The 22,068-nt window shown below is 37.1% G+C and overlaps 1 protein-coding gene and 1 non-coding gene across 4 annotated transcripts in view; one reads left to right on the forward strand and one right to left on the reverse strand.

The window, feature by feature from the left end:
- LOC105834222 overlaps nucleotides 1-22,068 on the forward strand; it is a 94,865-nt gene that overhangs the window by 61,231 nt on the left and 11,566 nt on the right. For all 3 annotated transcript variants that reach the window (XM_036287195.1, XM_036287196.1, XM_012676538.3), the window contains 5 exons: nucleotides 6,186-6,358; nucleotides 11,221-11,385; nucleotides 17,675-18,603; nucleotides 18,940-19,311; nucleotides 21,176-21,356. In XM_036287195.1, the coding sequence (XP_036143088.1) occupies nucleotides 6,186-6,358; nucleotides 11,221-11,385; nucleotides 17,675-18,603; nucleotides 18,940-19,311; nucleotides 21,176-21,356 (1,820 nt within the window). The remainder of the gene's footprint in view (nucleotides 1-6,185; nucleotides 6,359-11,220; nucleotides 11,386-17,674; nucleotides 18,604-18,939; nucleotides 19,312-21,175; nucleotides 21,357-22,068) is intronic.
- On the reverse strand, nucleotides 21,757-21,828 carry Trnae-cuc. Its single transcript has one exon. It is a non-coding gene; the product is annotated as a tRNA-Glu (tRNA).

The raw sequence follows: 22,068 nt of genomic DNA on the forward strand, positions 1-22,068 counted from the left end.
ATATCATCGACTCTTATCTCAATCCCAAGAAATTTAATAGTAAAAACGTACAAAATTTAATCGTAAAAATTATAAAATTCTAAATGTAAAATTCAATCTAAGGGAAAAAATATATTTTCTTTTCTTATTTATATCTATATAAATTTTTTATTAATTAATCAGTTGTAAAATTATAGCATTTATTGTTATTTAATAATTTTATTTAATACAAACGTCAATCAATGCCAATTTTTCATTGATAAAAAGAGCACTGGGTCTCCCAAGAGTTGGTGCACTACGTATTACGTCACTCTTCCTCCCTAGCGCTTTTTTCTCGATTCAAGGCTTCACGTATTTCACCCGCGAAACAGAGGATTGCCATTAAAGGTACAAACGCTGGCAAATCGATTTCAGAATTTGTGTCTACGTACGGCTAGTAGCATAGCTAATGCAACTAGAGTTAAGTCCTGCAAAACTTTGTTCGGCCGACCGATGCAACCAGCAGTTGCAAGTGAAAAACATCCGTAACAAAGCTTTCAAATCCGTAACAAAGAGAAAGAATCAAACGTAACAATTTTGCACACTTCTCGCTTAACAACCGAGGACTTAAAAAGCACCAATTTTTTAACGATAAATTGCGACAAATTGTCCCCCATCCCACTCGATGCAGTATGTAGGACGCAATCAATGCGTTTGTTACAATGAGATGTGCATCTTCGTGCAAATCGTCGCGCCTACTGTAGTGAAAAGTTATGCGAATAGCGTGAAGTCGTGGAATTTCAGTTATTTCCACGTTCTCTCTTATAAAATGAAATTCCAGCCACGTGAAAACCGACGCTTTAGTATTATCGTCGCGCGTTAGCCTTGCATGTTGAGTCGCGCGTGTGACACATACGTTTTGCACGGTGATTTCTCGATATCCCGCGGTCGTCCTAAATTTTAATAATGTTAGAGCTATGGTCTAACCAGCGGTCATAAAAATATGCAGATCATATTATACATATATATCACTATTCACGTTTCGCTTTGAAAAGCAATATTGTAATTCTGTATGTAAAAAAGATATCATTTTTTTGTACTAAAAAGATACAAGATAAATGAAAATTATACCTCCTGCGAATGTACTTTACGAAAAGTGTCAGATTTATACTCTGGATTTTAAATACATCCAGAATTTTAGTTCAAAAAATCGAGCGCTATGTGTGATTTATCGGAGCTCGATGCTGAAACAAAAAAAAAATGCAACTTTGAGGTTACAAATTTTAGCTTTAAACCGTGTTTGATTATGCTAATATCAGATTATGCTAATATCTAGCTCTCGCTGCAAGTAAGAACCAGGTAGAACATATTTCTCTTCCGCTCTCTCAAGTGGAAATAGACGCGTCAGTATCAGCCCTCCTTTTTAAAATGTTCGCGCCAATAACGCCGGCTCTGATCCGCCAGGCAGCTCGTACCGTAAATCGTGGACCGCAAAAGCGGAATCGAGTCTACATTTTCTCCGCGGCTCTTACATTTTTTTTCTCCTTCGCGAGAGGTGTATCTAAAGACTCGGCGGAGCTTGCTCCGCTCATCAAGATGCTTCACTGTCAAAGCTGACGCTGCGGAATTAAACATGTTCGATTAAACGGGTAAAGTATCTACCGCCGTTAATGAGATTTTTTTAGGATCACCTCGCGCGTAATATTATTTTACAAACCGTAAAGCTTAATTACTTCGCCGGCAATATTTTACCCCGAGCGTTATTTGCGTTCTCGCTCGTTGATTTTCGCGACCCCTCGAAAAAGCCTCCTCCGCTCGCGCGCGACGCCTCTCCCTCCATTTTGCAACGCGATTTTTCTCCGCCAGAACGGTCACCCATCGAATTACTCAACAGAGATACTAAATGGAGGGCACAGAAGGGTTGTAGAGGGTAGATTTCGAACGGTCAGTGTTTATAGGGCAGACACAAACGGAAGGCTCCGAGAGATTATCCATCAATGTCGAAGCACGCACGTGTATACGTGTATACGTATAGGCAAAGGGGATACATCCTCATCCTTCTCCGCAGTGCCCACACACGCACGCACGCCTACGTTACGCCCACGCGAACGGGACACCGGCCTGGAATCCGCCAACGCGGTTGGGAAATAGGTGAACATTGCGGTGCTTCATGAATCTCTAAAACAATCTTCGGGCGCTCCCGATGCAGACTGTCGGCAGGAACTCGCGGTAATGAATGTCATCAGTTCTTGGGAAACCTACTTTCCGGCATCACAATCTACTGTTTGTTTAATTCGACAATACAAATGCGCGTCTCCTTCTTCCGCTGGACATTTCATCGTAATTCCCGTGAGGTCGAGAAGAATTATTATTTCAAACATAAAAAGAGCTTAAATCCATCAAAAACAACATTTTACATACAACAATTAAAATCAAATAAATTATTCAGGATTTATCATTGAATTTAATTTCATTGATCATCCCTCATTTCTAAAATAGACTCGAACTGTTTTTAGAAGAATTTATAAAGTTTTTTCCCCAGAGAAAATGTATTGTATAATGGACTCTGGAGCGAAATTGGATTCTAAGTCAAGAGTAAATACGTTAACAGTTACCTATTGCATATAATTTCCTTTTTATTTAGTATGGACTTGGAAATGCTGAATTTACTCTTACATGGATAGTTAAAGGTCAATCACCATAAAATCTTGTGAAAAAAATTATATATGTGCCGACAGATATCCTACTAAGAGGCCCAAGCCATTATCCATAACGCATTATTGCTTGAACGAAGATCGATGGAAGACATGCACAATGCGATCTGCTAACGCGGGATCTGCTTTGACCTAACCCGGCGCGAAGGAAACGCGAGAGATGTGGGAGAGATGATGGAATGTAGAAAGAGACCTAATGTTTGAAGTATACGGATCATCAATCATGCATGAATACCTCGTGAACACGTTTATGGTTGTATGCATTAACGAAAGTTCACCTCATATTAGGTAAAGCAGTTACAATAATTTGCTGACGGTAATTAATGCCACGCGCTAATTGCACTTGAAAGACCCATTTGCGTTTTCGGCATACTTCAATAAACAAGGAGAAAAACTGACGCATTCAGTTACACTGCAAATCTAAATCTAGAAATGCCGCATGCCATATGTGTGTGCGATTTATTTTTTTGCGTAAAAATGACAGCAAAACGTGCGAAAAGTACGCGTTTAAATATGTAAATTCATCTTTTTATGCAGTACAGTTATTTTTACACGGAAAACTAAATCACACGCACGAATGAGACATTTTTCATATGCTTGGATTTAGAGTGTACTAATCTACTCTAATGGCGTTTGGTAAATTAATTCAGCGAAGCTGTTTTTAACTTGTGCAAAAAATATAAAGAATCTGTGAAAGAGTACTAGTTTAAAATAAAGTGACAAAGAAATAAAAATGGTTAAAAGTAAAACTCTTAGAAATAGATTAAGGGTACGTATTTATTCTATATTTTTCTCTTTTTCCCCGTTCTTATACAATTTTATGTTAAATCTCGCCAACGGTTTTTGTATGCGCGCAGGAAAGAGAGTTTCGTCCGCTGACTCCCGCCAAATAGAACATTCTGCAAATAGCGAGTTTGCGTTTTGTTGGACATGCTGCATACCTACGACAAGTAGATTGCCGCGACATTAATTTCGGGGGACTCTCGAGTTTCGTGGAAGCGAGAAATCGCGCCTTCCTTGGATTGTATCGCCCGAGCGAGTCCGATCATTCACAGAGATTGACTACTGCGACCTAGGACGAAATAACGTTGACGGTAACAAAAACAGACAGTGATAAATGACGCAAACGCCCGATAACCAGGTTAAACAGTTTATCCGGCGCATTTCTTCTCGCCGACAAAATGCAAATGGCATCGATAATTACCGTGTTCATTATGCAAATTGATATTTTCAAAAACAACCAAACCGAGGCCCATGGCAATGTCACCGATCAGATTTCCGCTCGATTTTATCGAACATTGTATAAATATGTGTAACGTTTACTTTTCTCTCGCGTAATTCAATTTTAAACGCATCCCTCAGGCATGTGCGGATCGAAGTGACGTTGAAATGTTTCCGCTAATGATCAGCCGATGTGATTGCGCGAGAGAGTCGTCTCTCTCTCCATCTGAGGATTAGTCGAGATTTATCGGGGAACACGTCGATCCGTTCAGACCCACCTAATTTCCTTAGAGCTTAAATCTTCGGAGAGAACGGAAATAGTTTATCGCTGAGAGCGTCCCGTCCAACGCGTTTCTGCTTTCTAATTTACACGGAAACCTGTCCGACCGTTCGCGGAGATTGACTACTGGCAGAATTGGAAATCGCGTATCGCCGAACGAAACTTTGCGAAAACGTACGACAATACGAAATTTGTCGCAAACGTCGTTACACAGTCGATTCGTAGCGTTTTACGAGGATTTCTAGACCCTTGCTGTCCTACAAAAATAAAAACACTTTATATCAAAAATTATTACATCAGCAGAAAGAGCGGACGGAATTCTAAAAAATTACTTATACTACTTATTATATAATTCTCTGAAATTTTGCCTCATATGTTCCGTTGCTGTTATCGCACGTAGTTATATTTTTGATATAAATTTTTCTCCGCGTACAGCTAAAACAGAATATGCCGATAGTTCAAGCGTCTGCACATTAATTCCAGTTAATCGAGCGTGCTCAGTATTAAACGTTTAGCGTGTCGATTCTGGCAGAGTCTTCGCTAATTTCCATGGGGTCCTTACGAGGAGGGGGAGGGAAATTTGTCGGTCGGAGCGCTTACCTAAATTACCAGGGAGTACTCGCGGGAGAATATTCTCTGTGTCAAGGCGCTTTAGTCCACCATTAGGCTGTTAATGTCCATGACACACGCAGAATTAGCACCACCAATGGCGAATTATACGGGATTTATAACGGGAGCAACACATAATGGATGGTCCAACATTTCAGACCAGGCTGTTTGCCATTAAATAAAAGTGATGTTTGCATGGAAAATGTGGCGCGTTGTTGAGACACCAGAGCGAAATAATGCTGTTGTCTTACAAAATGCCTGTGGAGTAGTAATACTCGTAGGTAATGCAATACATTTATTTAATGCAAAAATTACGGCAAAATTTGATCTCTATCATTTCGCACAAATGTTGGAGACGATCGGCGAATGAGCCAGATCGATACCGAAGCAATTAATTTGGAGGCGCCGGAACGACACAGTCGATGAAAACGCGATTACGAGTTTGCAGAAAATGCGATTTGCAAAGGGAAAAGGTCGAATTCATTCGCGGTTTCCTCAACCTTTCCTGCCGACCTCGACGTGATTTCCTATCAATTATGTTTCAAGCGCTCAACATAATTTACTTAAAGCAAGATTTCAGAAAACCAATTCGAGATGGTAAACGTTAAAAAGAAACGCGAAACGCGATAACAGAATAAAGAAACGATAATAAATGATCCGATTGGCGAGGGCACGCAATCGCGGTAAATAAACCGGGTAATTTCCGGAAAATCCCTTTGTCGATGCTTCTCACCTGCGCGTGCACCTGCGACCAAATTCTCTCCGCCTTTAAGCCTGTCAAGCGTATAGAACTAATCGAAGAATTAATTATAACCCTAATCTCACTTCATAAATAGTTTGACGCGTGCATGACCGATTGCAGCTTCCGGCGACAAATCGCTATTGTACAACACATTAAAATCACGTTGGTAAGCATCAAACCGTACTAAATTGGCGTTTCTAAAAAAATGTTTCTGTGATTATGGATATTTTGTATGATTAAAATAATAAATCAAGAAGGTTTTGCGCGAAAAGCTGTCGTTCCACAGACATGGCAGATTTCGTTCTTCTTTATGCCGTATCATATGAAGATTTCTTCCAAGCAGAATTAAGTTTTCATATTTTTAAAACCTACTTTAGAATAAAAACTGATATAAAATGTTAAACGTAATTCAAAAAATTTATTGAATAAAATTGTATTATTTATAATTAATAATTAATAACTGTAATATTAATATTTTAATAGCGTGTGTTCATAACTGCCGAAGCAGATATGACAAATCACGATAATTTAGGTGAAATACTTTTCAGTGATTCTTTAGAAGGATTTTTGCCAACATTTTTTCGTTGCGTTATGTACAGAGATAGAAATAAATTCGTGGTTCTGACGACAAACTTACATTTACCATTAATATTTGTTCTAGATGGAGGCGTGGTGGGTGGTTCGAGAGCAGGCCCAGTGGTGACTCCGTACACGCTGGAACTGACACCACGTGGTAGGGTTTTGCTGCAGCTCGCACCGCCGGAAACTGCTCGGACGTACCTGCCGCCAGAGTATCGACCCGGCCGCGTATATTCGGACACGGATTCGGAAAAAGTACGTCACATTCAGCACAGCACTTAATGGCGCGCCGTTAATTCAATAACGAATTGCGCTCTGATTGATGTCCGCCATACAAGAGACTTTAAAACGTTTCGGGATATTTGTTACACACCTGTTTCTTTATTATTAAAATTAATTATGCTATCATAACACACAAATTACAGCATGCTAAAATTGTAAATAATGTGCAAAGGGAAAAATGAGAAAATATGATCAAAATAACTAATATTGTAAAATATCATCTAATTCATATTTAACAATAAATTAAATTACATACCTATGTAAATACACATATATAAATTATAAAATATGTGTAAATTATGTAAAAAGTAAATCATATTATAATTACCAATTATTACAAAAAATAAATATTATATACTAATAATAAATTTAACAATGTATCAAATATTACTTGATGACAAAAAGCCATATAGATAAAATTTGAAAAATGTATTAGAGAAAACATTAAAATATTGTCTAAAAAAAAAGATTGGGTCGGATTTCTTAATTTTAAGCCTTCAGAATATTCAAGAAGGTTTTAAGAATGACCTCAGAAGACTTAAAATTAAGAATGAATCCAATTTGAAATCCAATTTGATATTTCTTCTATACAATGCTTCAATATTTCGTCTAATATTTTATCTACAATATTTTTGCATTTAGGCAATATTTAATACATTCTTAATTCTATTACTTGTATATATATTTTATACGATTCACATGTGTATTTTAATTTATTTTACTATTAAATTAGTTCAATTTATTATTAGATTATAATATTGCAATATTAGTTTTGACTAAGTAGTTTTTGTTTATTTTTCTCTGGGCAAAGTATCTCAAGATTAATTTTTTCTCCTTTCTTTTTCCAATTAAACCATCTACGGCGCACATTATTATCAGGATTTACGGATTATTGAAACGCTTTCGAATGTTCAATCATCACGTAATTTATACTGACAAAGGTAAACATCCCAAACAGAGTCGAATAATTGCATGTCGCGAAATAGATAGGAGGATCAAGAAACGGCGTAACAAAGCACATCCATCAGAAATCTCTCCATTTCTCCAATCGTTCAATTATACGCGTACGCGTGCATAAATGATAATGGTATTTACAAAAGGGCGAGGCCGATATAATTAAAAGAGTATCGTGCGCGCGCGCGCGCGCTGAGAATTATTAACGCGTCCTATTAAAATCCTTTCAGCGCGAAGAGGATTAAGCCGCCATGGCCGTCCTTTGACGGCTCGACGACTTTTTATTTGCTCGACTTCCGCGCTTCAGCGCAGAGTGAATTTTTAACGGGGGCCGCCGCCGCGCGAGACCGATCGTTTCGAAGAACTCGAAGAACGAAAATGGGGAGGCAACAGCGGCTGAAGCAGTTTTTACGTTTATCTTTAGCGAAATCCTAGTGCCTTTTTCTATAGCCTCTTTCGCATTTTTTTTCTGGTACGTCCATCAGATTTTCTCGCACTTCTTCCTACCACCACCCTCCTCGCCCGGCCGCGATCCCTTTAGCGCCATTCTTTCTCCTCGTTGACGGGATCTCGTCGTTTCAACGCTGACCGGTATTTATCACTTGCAGATTAAAGGGAGAACAAACGACATGCGCAATAAATAAGCTTTGGCATGCCGTTCTTTTATATCGCCAATCCCGAAGGCTCTCTTTATCTCATCCCGCACCCGCCCCTAACGAAGAGATAAGACCTCGCAAAAAGCAAGCAATTCTGGTGCATCCTGCTGTATTCGTATTGCTCGTTGCTGCACGCTCGTGAGCACGCGAAGATAAATTCATACACTTGCGCGAAAAACGCGTAATTACTAAAATAGCACAACAGCGAATTCGCAATTGAACGCACTGGTACGATACAATTGTGAATTTACTAATAGAAATAAAACTTTCCACGTTTGCGATGGTGAGCACAATGTTTATACAAGATATACGGCAGACGTGAATAACATCGTGGCGAGAAAAAAAAAACAAAAAAATAAAAGATACGCTTTTACAATTCAATATTTTATGGTTAAAAACATCCGTAGCGAAAAATATGTTGTGTAAAAAACTTAAATAGCTTTTTCGCTTTATAAAGATATCAATGTGTGCATTTATCGATGTAAAAGAAATAATGTAACGGTTTACTGATGAAAGTTACAACGGAAATCAAAGCTGAAGAAAAGCAACTCAATACTGAAACTGAACCCCCTCGCGTTTTACATTTTATTATTTTGAAACTCAAATCCGCAAAAAATAGAGGAAAGAAAATATTATAAGTTTAATAACAAAGAATAACATTTCCCCTTAGAAATAAAATTACGGTACAGATCAATATTAATTATCTCGAAAGCACGGTATCGATTAGGTGCAAAATGCGAACGTTCTTTCAATAAAACTCATTAGAATCTAATATTTCAATCTGTTTTCTCTCCGTCTGTAACATAACTGCTACATGAACCAACATCAAGATGTAATATTCAGTTTCAATCTAATAAAGTATTGATACATCTCCATTAACGACGCTTCTATTATCGCAAATCGAAAAATAAATTCCATAGTAACAGAATATTAGCGAAGGAAGAAAAATGAGAAGTTTTCCTGCACGCAACAAGAAATACGATTTTATTGTAACTCTAAGTTAGGAACAATTACGTCTTTGTTAGTAATTTAATATTACTTCTTGAAAGTTAAAAGGCGATAAAGGAAAAGACTTCTACTATAAGAGGCACTAAATAGTTGTTCATCATTGTAGTATCAAAAAGAAAATGTCTTTTTATATATTAAAAAAAAGAATATATCTTCCCTGTAATCTAGTCTGAATTTAGATGACTTTAGATCGTGAATGAGCTGAAAATGTGAATATTTTATAGTCTATGCTACGTGGCAATATAAAATATTAATAAAAGAATCATAAAGATTATTTATGTAAATTATAGCTAGATTAGTGAGAGTACGATGGTGTGAAAAAATGTGTGTGTGTGTGTGTGTGTGTGTGTGTGTGTGTGTGTGTGTGTGTGTGTGTGTGTGTGTGTGTGTGTGTGTAAAGTATATCGGTAGCTCATCTAGGATTCATTACATATTGTGCTTTATCAAGATTCCTGATTACTCCAGTCTCATTTCTGAAAAATACAATTTCACTACAGAATATTAAATGTACATATTCTTATATTTTGTGTAATTTTTCATCTACAAAAATTACAGTATACGAGAAATGTCTCAAAAAAATATTTTAATCAAAATTTGTCGAAAAATTAGCCTTTAATATTTTTCGCTCGAGTTATGCCTTTGAGCTAAAGTCTCCCAAATCCATCACTGATAACAGATTCCTGTACACCTTGACATTCACGTCACGACTCCACTTTCCCGGAACACGAAATTCCTGCCTGTGGTACCTGCAGCACTACGGTACACAACCAACGATTACCTAGGCGACATGAAGCCAGCGCGAAAAAGTACTTGTCTTTCCGGCGGTTGTCGCTCTTACATTTTTCATCGTGACACAGTGCACAAGCGAGTTGATAGAATGATCTGTGTGACATGATAAAAGTAGCGCAGGTGTTATAACTGTACGTGCAGCATTATTGCTCCCTTTTCACGTAAATAAATGTAAAAGCCATGAAGTCAATGCAATAAAAACATTCACAATTCCCTCTTTCTCATGTATAATTATAAATGTTGACAAATAACTCGTAAGTCGCTACATGAAATAAAATCATCGGCAAAAACTGACAGAAAAATGACGATCTATAATGACGCTGTGCTATTCACTTTTTTCAAACATCAAAATGGAAGTATCAAATAACATCGATGCTTAGTTTTCAAGTAACGAAGGGATGAAGTCTACATCGTCGATATTTTCTAGTACTATCGATGAAGGTATCGGACAACATTGTTTTTTCAATAAATAAAAATAGTCGATAACTAATACTTCCTCGAATCTATATAATCTTTCTAGACATGTTTAGATGCGTATGTGTATACGTATTCTAAAATAAAAAAAATCCGATTATTACATCCGCTTTAGATAGAAGTAGCCTCGGCTTTCGAGATTGACGTATTCTTCGACATGCACGATTTACCTGATGCAGGAGTTGTTCCTGAGAGTGCTGTACCTCATCTCCAGATGGTATCACTCTTTTATTTATCAGTCTAAAATTACAGACATCACTCGAATGAGAAACAATACCAAATTTTTTGCGAGTTTAACAGAAATGCAAATATTTTATTCCATGAAATAATCGCTTTGTTTAAATTCAATGATCTAAATTTTTATGCAAAGTGTATTTTAAAGAAAATGCATTTTAAAATTCACGACAAATTTGAAATTCAATTGAAATATTTCTGACTATGTAACGTTGCTGAATATTTTATATACGTACAGAGTATTTTAAGTTGGCCCACTTGTTATTAAAAAAGAATTTACAAACATCCTATGTATACAAAGTTATGACATCTAAAATAAAACACCCGAAATATATCGAAAACTAAATCCGGTAGACAAAAATATTTCAAACAAAAGTCGTATGGTTTGAAAGAACACAAATAATTGTATAAAATCAATTTTCGAAAAAAAAAACAATTTTTTATCATCCTACGAGATATTTTATACTTTATTCTGACATATTTTTACGTGAAATATAAAAATACCTTGTAAACTACTGATATCTTAATATTTTTATGCGCCAATTAATTTCTGTGAATATACTTAAAAAAATATAATTACATACTGCAAATTGCATAATTGTTTTGAAAAGCAATTATGTGTTTTCTTTACATCACTTGATTGTAAAATCAACATTTAAGATATTTTTACTATTAATCAAACTTCATGTTTAATATAAATTAATTTTATTTTGATTCCAGATGTGGATGTATTCTTTAGGCAGGGCATTATTGGACACGACTCCCAGTGCAACGGCGTTAACGGGGACCGTTTCCGTTTCACCCTCTTCCGCTTTGCAATCAGTGTTAGCCGCGATGACGGAGCCCGATCCTCGCAGACGTGCCTCCTTGATGAATTTACTCGACGTAAGTTCTTAAGTTTTAATGAAATTCTTCCACCCAGATTTCCATCCCAAAAGTATTGAATCTTATCCTCCGTTGCGCTTCTGTCGATTTTCTCAAGATTTATCAGTGTAACATATACGTATGTAATGTGTTTTGCTCTTTAAAAGACTATCGTAAGTTTATTCGTTTTTATTACGAACATTTGCGCGAACCAGCACACAAGCTTCGCATTACATAACTGACGAGCATTGTGAGGATGAGAGTATTGTTCGATCTGTTAATAAAAGACCGAAACTACAGATTTTGCCGCAGGGTATGGTCGATAACTCAAAATTCTGAAGTTCGTGATATGTGCGCACTATCGACCGTTCAAAATAAATCAGCGAGTATCGCCTAGAGTGACCCTTCAGCGTTCGATATTTCACTCCACGCGTCGTAACAACGCGTCATTTTCCATACATATCTTTCGGAAAACAGTTTTCGATTCTCGAGTTTCGTTTTCATCATTCTACCGGTACGATATGCTCGCAGTCAGATAAACGCATTGTTCGTCATCAAAGCGTTGTAGACGTTGTCTAATAATATATGTACATTTTAAAGTTTCTTATTTATATTATATTTTACGATTTATTTTCCATGACATATACTCCACGTTATATTTTTCAGAATATATTTTTTTTTTTTCATGATAAAAAATATCTCGTGACGAAAACAAACAGAACTTTATCTTGATGCGTTAATAATTGCAAAAAAATTTACATTGATACGTTAAATTAAGTGTTTTCGGCTCGTTTGCACCCATGTAGTAACTTAAGCTCGATTCAACTTGCTCCCCATCTTTTTCTAATTCTTAGAATTAGAAAAAAATAGAAACTACATTGGTGAAAACGGCCTTATTGAATGTACGCTAAAGAAGTCGTCACTGCATACACGGATCATAGATGCATTATTCATGTATCGCTGTGACTCGGATGTTAACAACCCACGGATTAACAATACCTAATCCCAAGTAGCAAAATTAATTTCCACATCACGACTACGAATGGTGAGTAATTCAACGTCGCAAACGTATCCGCTCGCGAGCAGCTGCGTCGGGCTGGAATTGGGCACAAACACACGGGGAATGCATATAGCGCGCGGCAAGAAAGGCCAGGTCGTCTCCACAGCGAGAATAATAAAGCAATTTGTCGCTAATAACGCGCGACACTACCGTGACGATGAAATTTCGTGACGCAACGTGACAGAGTAACTCGATCTTCAGTAACTGCGACTAGATGTCACAGCAAACGTGTGCCCGTGTACGTGTGTACGTCTAGTATCTACGTCTGAAGTCTACGTATCTGCATAGTCGTGCATTTACGTCGTGATGTAGAACATAATCGCTGGTATTTTGCGCAGGACATCGTGCATATATATTTTGTTCAAGACTACGATTTTAAACAACAATCATCTAAATTACGGTTTCCCCAGAAGGCAGAAAGCGAGCTGTATAATTCCTCCATTGTTGTTATTAAAAATACTAGAAGTATTAAAAACGCTATACACATATATTTTACATTTTAACGCGACTATTTTGGGGTTCTTACTTTTTTACACACTGTTTATCCAATGAATTGTTCCATTCAATTTGAGATAATCGAATTTGAATAATCAATGTATTGATGATTATTATACAATTATTATTACAATAATCATGGTTCAGTTATACATAAGTCATGTACGAATTAGCATTACATTGAATAACCAATGTTCCGGATTCTCATTTTTCGCATGATTTCGTTGAAAATGTAATTTTAGCTATGCATGGTTTGTGTCTAACTTCGGTAATGTTCATATGGGATTAATCGATAGACCACACAGACTTAATCATAGCGACACCGTGCGGCCCTTGGGTGTCCGCCGTCGGCTTGCATGAAAGCTCGCTTTAATTGAATCACCTATCACGAACAGAACGAGCACGCTGCGCGCTGCATTTGTACCTACGTCGGGACGACCCTCGGGGTGCAAGCAGACGCCGATGATTTGCGTGACAAGGAACAGCGACGTGAGATGCCGTGTCGCAATGATGAATACACGTACCTCTCTAAGAATGAAACTCGAAGAATGAGTCAGAACACAATATTTAGTATCTGATCGAATGCTACATTGTGAAATTTAATTAACTGTTAATAAGGCAAAAAAATGTTCGTAGCCAAGAGCTACGTGAAACAAGATAACATTAAAATAAATAACAAACGTAAATCCAATTTATAATAGTTGGCCCAGTTGTAACTGTTGCAAATTTAATACTATTTAAAACTTTGTTTTAATGAAATATTAATTTAAGTCTCCTTTATTAAGATATTTAATGTTCACGATTAAGAAGTTGTGTAAATTGCATGTAATGAAATTGCTTCTTCTCTTCTTTCAAGGAGGAAGAAATCCTTAAGAATTTGTCACAGCGAGAGAACGTGAACAGTACATATATATATAAATATAATATATAAAATAAATATAATATATATGAAATAATAAATACATATATATAAACTTTTATTTATATGTATATGTATAAAAGTCTTATCAACTGAAAACCAATTGAATGGATACATGCTCCGACAACCGCTAACCGCATATAATAGCTCGTCGAGTTGTGGTATAACACGTTCAAAGGATGTCACGTAAAAAGATAATGAAAGTGATGTATGTGATAGAAAATACTTTATATTGTTGCAAAAAATGTGTCATTTAATATATAATTATATACTTAATGTATGACATCTCTTTGAAAAATATATTTATCTTTTTGCAGTATTAACTAATATTGTTGGACCCAATGGTATTTCAAACACATTTTATTCTACGTGCCAATTTGAGTGAACAGATTGAATATATACTGAGGAACAAAAGTTGTTAATTTAACTAAATTATTCAACTTAATTAAATTAATCTATTTGCGGCAATTAGGACGGCAAGATTAAATTTTTTATTACATAGTAATTTATGTTTTTATCTATTGTGTTAAGCATTTTGTTCGTCTATATTTTAATAATGTTTTTTTTTTTCATTAGTTATTTATTTTAACTTTGTATCAGTCAAAACGTAATATATGTTTAGAATCATTGTTTTCTTTTTGGTTTCATTTTTATTAGACAAGTTAATTTTTACTCATTAATTTCTTTTTAATAAACACTCTCATATTATTTTGAACCAACTCGTTTATTGACCCTTCTTATATTATTATTTGCTTTGCATCACCGAGCCTTATATTTTGATCTTTACTTAATTAAATTTCTTTAATTTTTATGTACTTCAGTCAAATATATAAACATTTGAATTGAAAATCAAGTATTTTATGTATTTAAGTTTATATTGTATTAAATTAATTTCTGCTGATCGTCGCATAATTTACTCATGTAATAAATAAAACAAGATTAATATTAATTGAAGCTTCCGTTTCTTGAACTCATATATCAGAATTAAAAACGCATTTTCTAGATGCGATGTGAACGCGAAAATTTTCGATTTCACATTCGGTTTTGTTATTCGCGTCGAAAGGATTTAACGATGGGAGTTAAATCCTCTTGCACAAGAACGATTTCTACCTGTTCGTCGGATTTTCAACGATATTATAATACAAATGCAAATGGCAAGATGAAATTTAATCGTGGGCGATAGGCTCGTGCGATGTCCTCGCGCACGATTAAATTATTTTGATCACACAGCAAACAGACGGGAGATCTGTATGATGCAAATTTCTCCCACGTGTAAATATTAGGGTGAACAGATAGTGTGATAGGATGCGGTTGCACGTTGCAATATCACGAGAATGCAGTACGTCGCGTTATTTCCGCACGGATGCGAAGCACGCGAGCGCGACGCGATGCTTTCGAAATTTTCCAATCGTAGTCTTGGAACATGTAAACTTGAGATAAAAAAGAAACTCAATTTCTGTCTTCCTTTAGAAACTTTGGATATAAGAGAAATAAAGAAAATTTCTCAATTTGTAAATAAAAGAATTTTCACGCGAGAAAGTAGTATTTATTATTTGACTTTAGCATATCAACTTCAGAAATTATTCGAAAGATTTTATAACGACGATGTTATAACGATTTTATTCAAAGGAATAACAATAAGGTAGCTCCTGCTTTGATCAGTTGTACCTTTGATCATGTTGTCATATAAAACTATCTATTGAATATTTTTAAAAATATGTATCAATTTCAATAAAGAAGTATTGTAGATTTGTATTATTTTTAAACACCAAAATGAAACTTGTATAATAAAAAAATCAAAGATATCACCTTCCTCTGTACCAACTATAAAAATTATAACAAAGATTAAAACGGTGGTCCGTTGCAAGCGCGGCGAAGCCACACGAGCCAAATCGCGAATCCAAATCTCGCTCTCAAGAGACTACTTTATTCAGGTACGGGACGCCGTTAGGCAACTGCGACATTAATAGAAATAAACTCGCAAACCGGTACAATTCTATAGATCTTCCAGGGATTTAGAACGCGCTCCGAACGGTATGACAAGCGGCGATCCCGGACGCGAAATTGCATACGAGAGCGCGGTGGCCCACATATACCTACGATAATTTCGCCAGGCCCGATGATTAACGGCCAGCAATCTCAAAAACGCGGCGGCCGTTATCGCGCACAAAGAACGAGGCGGCGGCCGTAATAAGTCGTCCATCTCGGGCCGCGATAATTCCGCAGCTGCAACCCCGATAACCCCCGAAATTGATGAAATCGGCCGGCGGGGTGGCGGAAGACCGGAAGGGCATGCGGCGTAATGCGGAGCCGCAGTTTCTACGAGGAATCCTCGGCGGCCAATAAATTATCCGCTCGAGTACCTACTTTACCTAGCCGTACCTATCCGGGATAAGGCAAGCCTGTGGCTGAACACACGCCCAGGTTAAGACGAGTGCCTCACCGACTCCGCAGCTGGTGGATGCCAATCGTGGTACAAACCGATAACCGGCGGATTGCACCGGTTACCGTTATTTGTTAAGAATAATAGTCTACACGTGTCTATTACTCTTCCTACACATTTATCGCTTATTTCTTAACGTCTCGGCATAATGAAACAGCGTACCAACCTCGGGTCTGTCCATTGCCTCCGTGTGTCGAGAAATATACCGTAGCTGAATGAGCGGACCGTCACACGATCCTTTTTATTAGCATCGAAATATTTTCGCATTAAATTTTCTGACTGATTAATGCGCTTGTCTGAATTTCATTCTTAACCGAAAGTTTTATCATCGGTTCATTATTGAACACTACATTTCATATTCGAATTGACTTCCTATACTGAAAGAAAAGTATTTGATATATTTTTTAGTATTATAGTCACAAATACTAAATACCTTTTTTAGTTTATTTATTAAGCAAAATGTGTAGAAACAATTTCTTTGTTGTTTCTTTCTTAAAACTTTCTATTTATTTTAAAAACCAGAAAGGAGAAACACAGTTAACCAAAATTAAAGCGGTAACTAAAGCTGCATATATCACTCAATTAAAGCTATCTAGAACTTTCACGATTAATTACTAGCAATTAAGCTGAAAGCTAACGTCACAATGAATAAATCCGAAAATGACGTTTTAATTAATCATACAAATAGATATTTAACATTTCCGTTACAGCAATTATATCATTAAGATCTTTGCGGAAAGAGAATATTTTTTATAATCTTTTCTTAGTGAAATCTTTGCGCGTAAAGTTTGGTATTCATCGTCACAGGGAACACAATGACGCGTTAATAGGTGCCGGCACTTCTCCCCGAGGATCTTAGCTTAGCAGGATCTATAGAATTCCGACAACAACTATTGTCCTCTTAAGCTAATAGTTCGTCTACTGCGCGATGCGAAAGTTTCGAAACTAGATAATCGGGGTGCTGGGTAGCACGATAAACGCATCTGTGCGATCATATTATGTCTGCGATGATTACTGCCAATTTCCAGATTTACATGAACGTCTATCTTGTATATATATATATATGCGTTATATATATAACACTAATCAAATATAATTCTACTTTTGCGTGCGCGCAACACGAAACAACACTAATAATAATTTGATATCATTCTAATTATCAATATGAAAGAGAATATCACGAACCTTAACTTTTGTACTTTTCATGTAAATTCTCAAATTAAATTTTTCTAAAAAATGTTATATTTTATAATCATATAAAACTACAATTCGCGCAGTTTCCGTTTCTATCGTGGATCCTTTCCTGTCGCTATCAGATATCAATAAAAGCCATCGATGCGACATTAATGTATACGACTCGACAGTACTACAGTATCATGTTCTTGCTTTGCAGGTAATATCGGAATATTGTCGGAGGCGTCTACAAGCAAGGGCCTTCACGCACATAGTGATGGATATGTATCGAGAAGTTGTGAGATCGCCGCAATACGCCGCGCGGAAACGAGCAGCCCAACTGAACGCCCTGTGCTCCACACGAAACGTAGTCGAACAATTGAACCAGCAGAAGATTTATGATCATCATCACCATCATCCGCAACGACAACAACAGGATTGCATTCAGGCCGTGAACGGTCAACCGCTATATTTTCAACATCAGCCTCGTGTCGGGCAACATTTGTCAAATCAATTAGCTATCCAGCAACGGCAGCAACAATACGATTACATTCAAAGTCCAGCCAATCAATTTCGCTCGCTTCATCAGCAACCGGATTATGCGCAGCAGACGCAAAAGGGTCAGTCAAATTATCGTAATCATCATTACAATCACCAGCAAGCGAAAGGAGCACATTTCAGGGCGCAATCGCGCAATTCCCAGTCGCATCCCAACCTGACGAGTTTGTGCGACTCACAGCAGCAGCAGCAACAACAGCAACAACAGCAGCAACAGCAGCAACAACAGCAACAGCAACTGCATCGGGAGGCTACCTATAGGGCGCATTTTCAATCGCAGTTAGATATCCAAAGCGGCAGCCGATCGATAGGGCCAGCGGTTACACGTCGGATTCATCATCACTCGAGAACGTACTCGCAGCCGATTTACACGCGGCTCCAACACACCAGGAGTAGCGGCAATCTGCCGACGGCGACGAGCGCGATGGCCGACGGTAATCCCGAGGGAAATGTTTACAACGACCCGATATATTCCCTGCCGGTTAAGCCCTTCCTGAGCTCCCAGGATGTGCGAGTCAATGGACTGTCGGCGAAAGCCCCCGCGATCTGTCACGGCGACGATGTTTACGGTGGATCGTCATCAATAAACAGGTAAGCACGGTGTACCGTTCGCGTACTTATTATTCGCGTCAGAGAAAAATCGCAATTGATTTTATTTGTAATTTATCTTTTCAATGCAATCTCTTCGCTCTCTTCGTACTTTTAACGTTAAGCATAAGCTTTTAGTTTTAAAAGATCAATTGTTTCTTTCCAATTTTATCATAAGCACAAATAATACAAAAATAAAAACAACCAAAAAGCTTCAAGAGAGATACATATTATATATGAGTGCGAATTTAAAACTGCATGTCCGGTTCAAAAGTTGATCAGAAAATAGTTGTAATTACTTTTGGCCTTAAAATAATTTTACCATAAAAATATAAACAGGCATCCTTCGAATACCGGCCACTCTCAACCCGACGTAACATCGCAACCAAATGAGCGCCTTCGTGAGGATGTGTACGGACGAGCGTCATCGGGACGGATGCTCCTGCAAAGGCAACACTCGAATCCGCAGCTGCCGAGCAGGTCACAAGCCGACGAGGACTTCAAACGGTTGTCGCAGCCGAGCATCGCGACGACCGAGTCTCGATACGCCGGCATTGCGCGAAAAGAGGAACAGATGGTAAACCAACAAAATTCTATGAGGAGGATCCAGGGCCCCCCAAAGCCACCTCGAATTATCACCACTCTGAGGAAAGCCGCTCTCTCCGATTCGGAATGTAACAGCCACACGGAGCCGCCGGCAAAACCACCTAGGTAATTCCTTTTCCGTTTCCTACATGTTAATCAATTTCTACATTGTAATCTACGTACGTAGAATCCATTATACATATATCAACATCTATCACGATAAAAGAAAGAAGGAAACAGTAAATTGTTCGTTAGAGAATTGAGTAACAAATTGCGCGTTACTCATTATTAGAGAAAAGGCTTTCGATGCAATTTGTTATTTCGAATCGCTACAAACCGTCTGAGCTAGCCGATAAAATTTTAATCAATAACCAATTTCGTTTAGAGCGAAAGGAAAAGGAAAAGAAACAAGAGAAAGAGTGGTAATACTTTCCGTTCTTTAATTAAACGTCCTTTTATTTAGTACCTTCCCTCCAAATAGAATAGTAAAGAAAAGTAAAGAAAAGATGTCATGAGATGTCAAAGCTTTTCTTTAAAAAACAACATTGTGCACCGTATACCGCGTGTGAGAGCAAGCGAACTCGTAATTTTGCGCAATGATAATATTAAGTCACGGGCATTCCAAAAATTTACGTATATATTTATTCCTTTGAAATGCACACTTTCTCCGTGCCGGAATTTCATCGATCTTGCGACGAGGGCGGTCGTTTAGAAAGCAAATGAGGACACAAGGGAAACAGTTCGCGATCTTTGTGCGCGACCCGCATTATTAAGTTTTGCCTCCCAGTCGTACGTTCCTGTTAATGGACGCTTATGAGGGTTCCCTCTCGCAGAGAGACCCTGTCGGGGACAATTCTGCTCTGACGCATCGTGGTTTCGAACAACTCGGGATACGCTTGGAGCGCGTGAAACCCGAATGATGCAGCCAGACATATAGCCGAATGGATGCCGATCGACTACTCCCTGCGCACTGTCGATTCGACGGAAAGGTCGAAACGCGCGCATGACGGCGAACTTTGACCTTCGCGAGAGAGCTTAGGAAGCTCTAGATTTTGCGATGACATTTAAGCTCAGCGGAAGCAAAACAAAAGCGTGTACGTAGATAGTTAACAAATTTTATACAACTTTTATGTATTTCGAAATTATAATAAATCAGAGTCAGTGTAAATTAAATTAAAATTGCCCTCGCGGAAGTCTCTGACAAAACAATTTCTGTGTAAAATGTTTTCGCTGCATTGATTTTCAACGTTAGCAATGTTCTATCCCGAATAACATGCCATCTTTAATGAATTAACGTGACGTTAATAACAAATTATTTCATAAAATGTCGATAAGCGATGGCTTAGATTAAATTATTTCATGTTTCCAAAAAATCTAAAACGCTGGTATATTTGTTTGCGAATCTATTTTTATAAATTCTTGTTATTTCTACATTACGTACTTAATCACAGAAACTAATTTGGCTTTAATAAAACACACGATTTTTAAAGGAATTTTATTTTGACGCTTTTCTCGTCCCAAGTTCTCGGTGTAAACGATAGAAGGTGGAAAGAAGAGAAGGATAAAGGAAAGACAAGGAGGCACTTAGCAATGACTGCCCTAAAAAAAGCATCCGGAGTCTACCTCAATTAAAGTTTAATTAAACTCTGTGCGAGAGAGTTCGTTAACATCGCCGGATATAGCAAGATCACATCCCACGTGATGTCTGTCAGAGAAATTTTGCCATAGGCGTTTTGGTTCGCTGCATAATTAGGTGCATCGTGGTCTGTTATGACGAATGAAAAGCTCCGCTTGACTCGATCCATATTAATCACGCGGCATCACAGAAAAAAAACGACGGGAAAAAATAAAACTCGCCTCTCAGCGTCAGCTTGTTGACCGATTACATTTAACTTATACTACAGATTTGCTGCGCTTTTTAAATTGAAATATGTTGTTGATAATTTGTTATATCTTAAAAAAAAAAAAAAAAAAACTAAAATATTTTCAGAACCATGGTGAGAAATGGACCAAGAGCTCGACGAGGAAGAGCAGTTCAAAGAGCACCATCGCGCTTGTACAGAACGGTACGTGGACCTACAAGATGTTTCAATAAGGCGCAATGTGTTGGTCCGGAATTTGTGGTTCGTGCCAATCAGCCACCGAAGACACTATGCGTGGGACAAGTAAAGGTACAAAAATAAAAATAAATTTAAATTTGGACGTAAATAATTTTAAACTTTAGTTTGCATGATACACGTTTATTTTTTACCTGTAATTCCCCATTTGTCGTAAATTCTAAATTATTAAAGCTATATGCACAACTATATATTTTATATATAAATCATAATATTGCTGATGAAAAATAAAATATTCTTAATAGAATGTTTCTCAAATCTTTTCTACATTTAATGTTTATTCATTTTTTTTACATTAACATCATTGCATCAATAAAAAAAGTAAGAGATAAAAATTAAGAGATCTAAAAAGAAAATTTTAATAATTTATTAATGTTGGAATAGACAAAAAATTAAATAGGCGACTTTGTTATAAATGTTGCTTATATATTCTCGCAAAATTTGCAAAAAAAATTTCCGGTACCGGGAATCGAACCCGAGCCTCCTGGGTGAGAGCCAGGTATCCTAGCCACTAGACCATACCGGAGGTTATATACCCATTCTGTTACAGACTCTCACCCTCGTCTGATACTTTTCTTACAAATTGTCATATTTATTTATTTAATAATTTATGAAACGTGATATAATGGATAATACACAAACAATAAAAAAATTAATAATAATATCAATTAATATAACCAAATATTTAGTAATCTTATTAATAATAATCAAACATACCAACTAATCGATTACTAAATGGTTACCAAACAATTGCTTAGCATTAACA

This window comes from Monomorium pharaonis, chromosome 5 (genome assembly GCF_013373865.1).
Source record: "Monomorium pharaonis isolate MP-MQ-018 chromosome 5, ASM1337386v2, whole genome shotgun sequence".
Taxonomy (NCBI): Eukaryota; Metazoa; Arthropoda; class Insecta; order Hymenoptera; family Formicidae; genus Monomorium; species Monomorium pharaonis.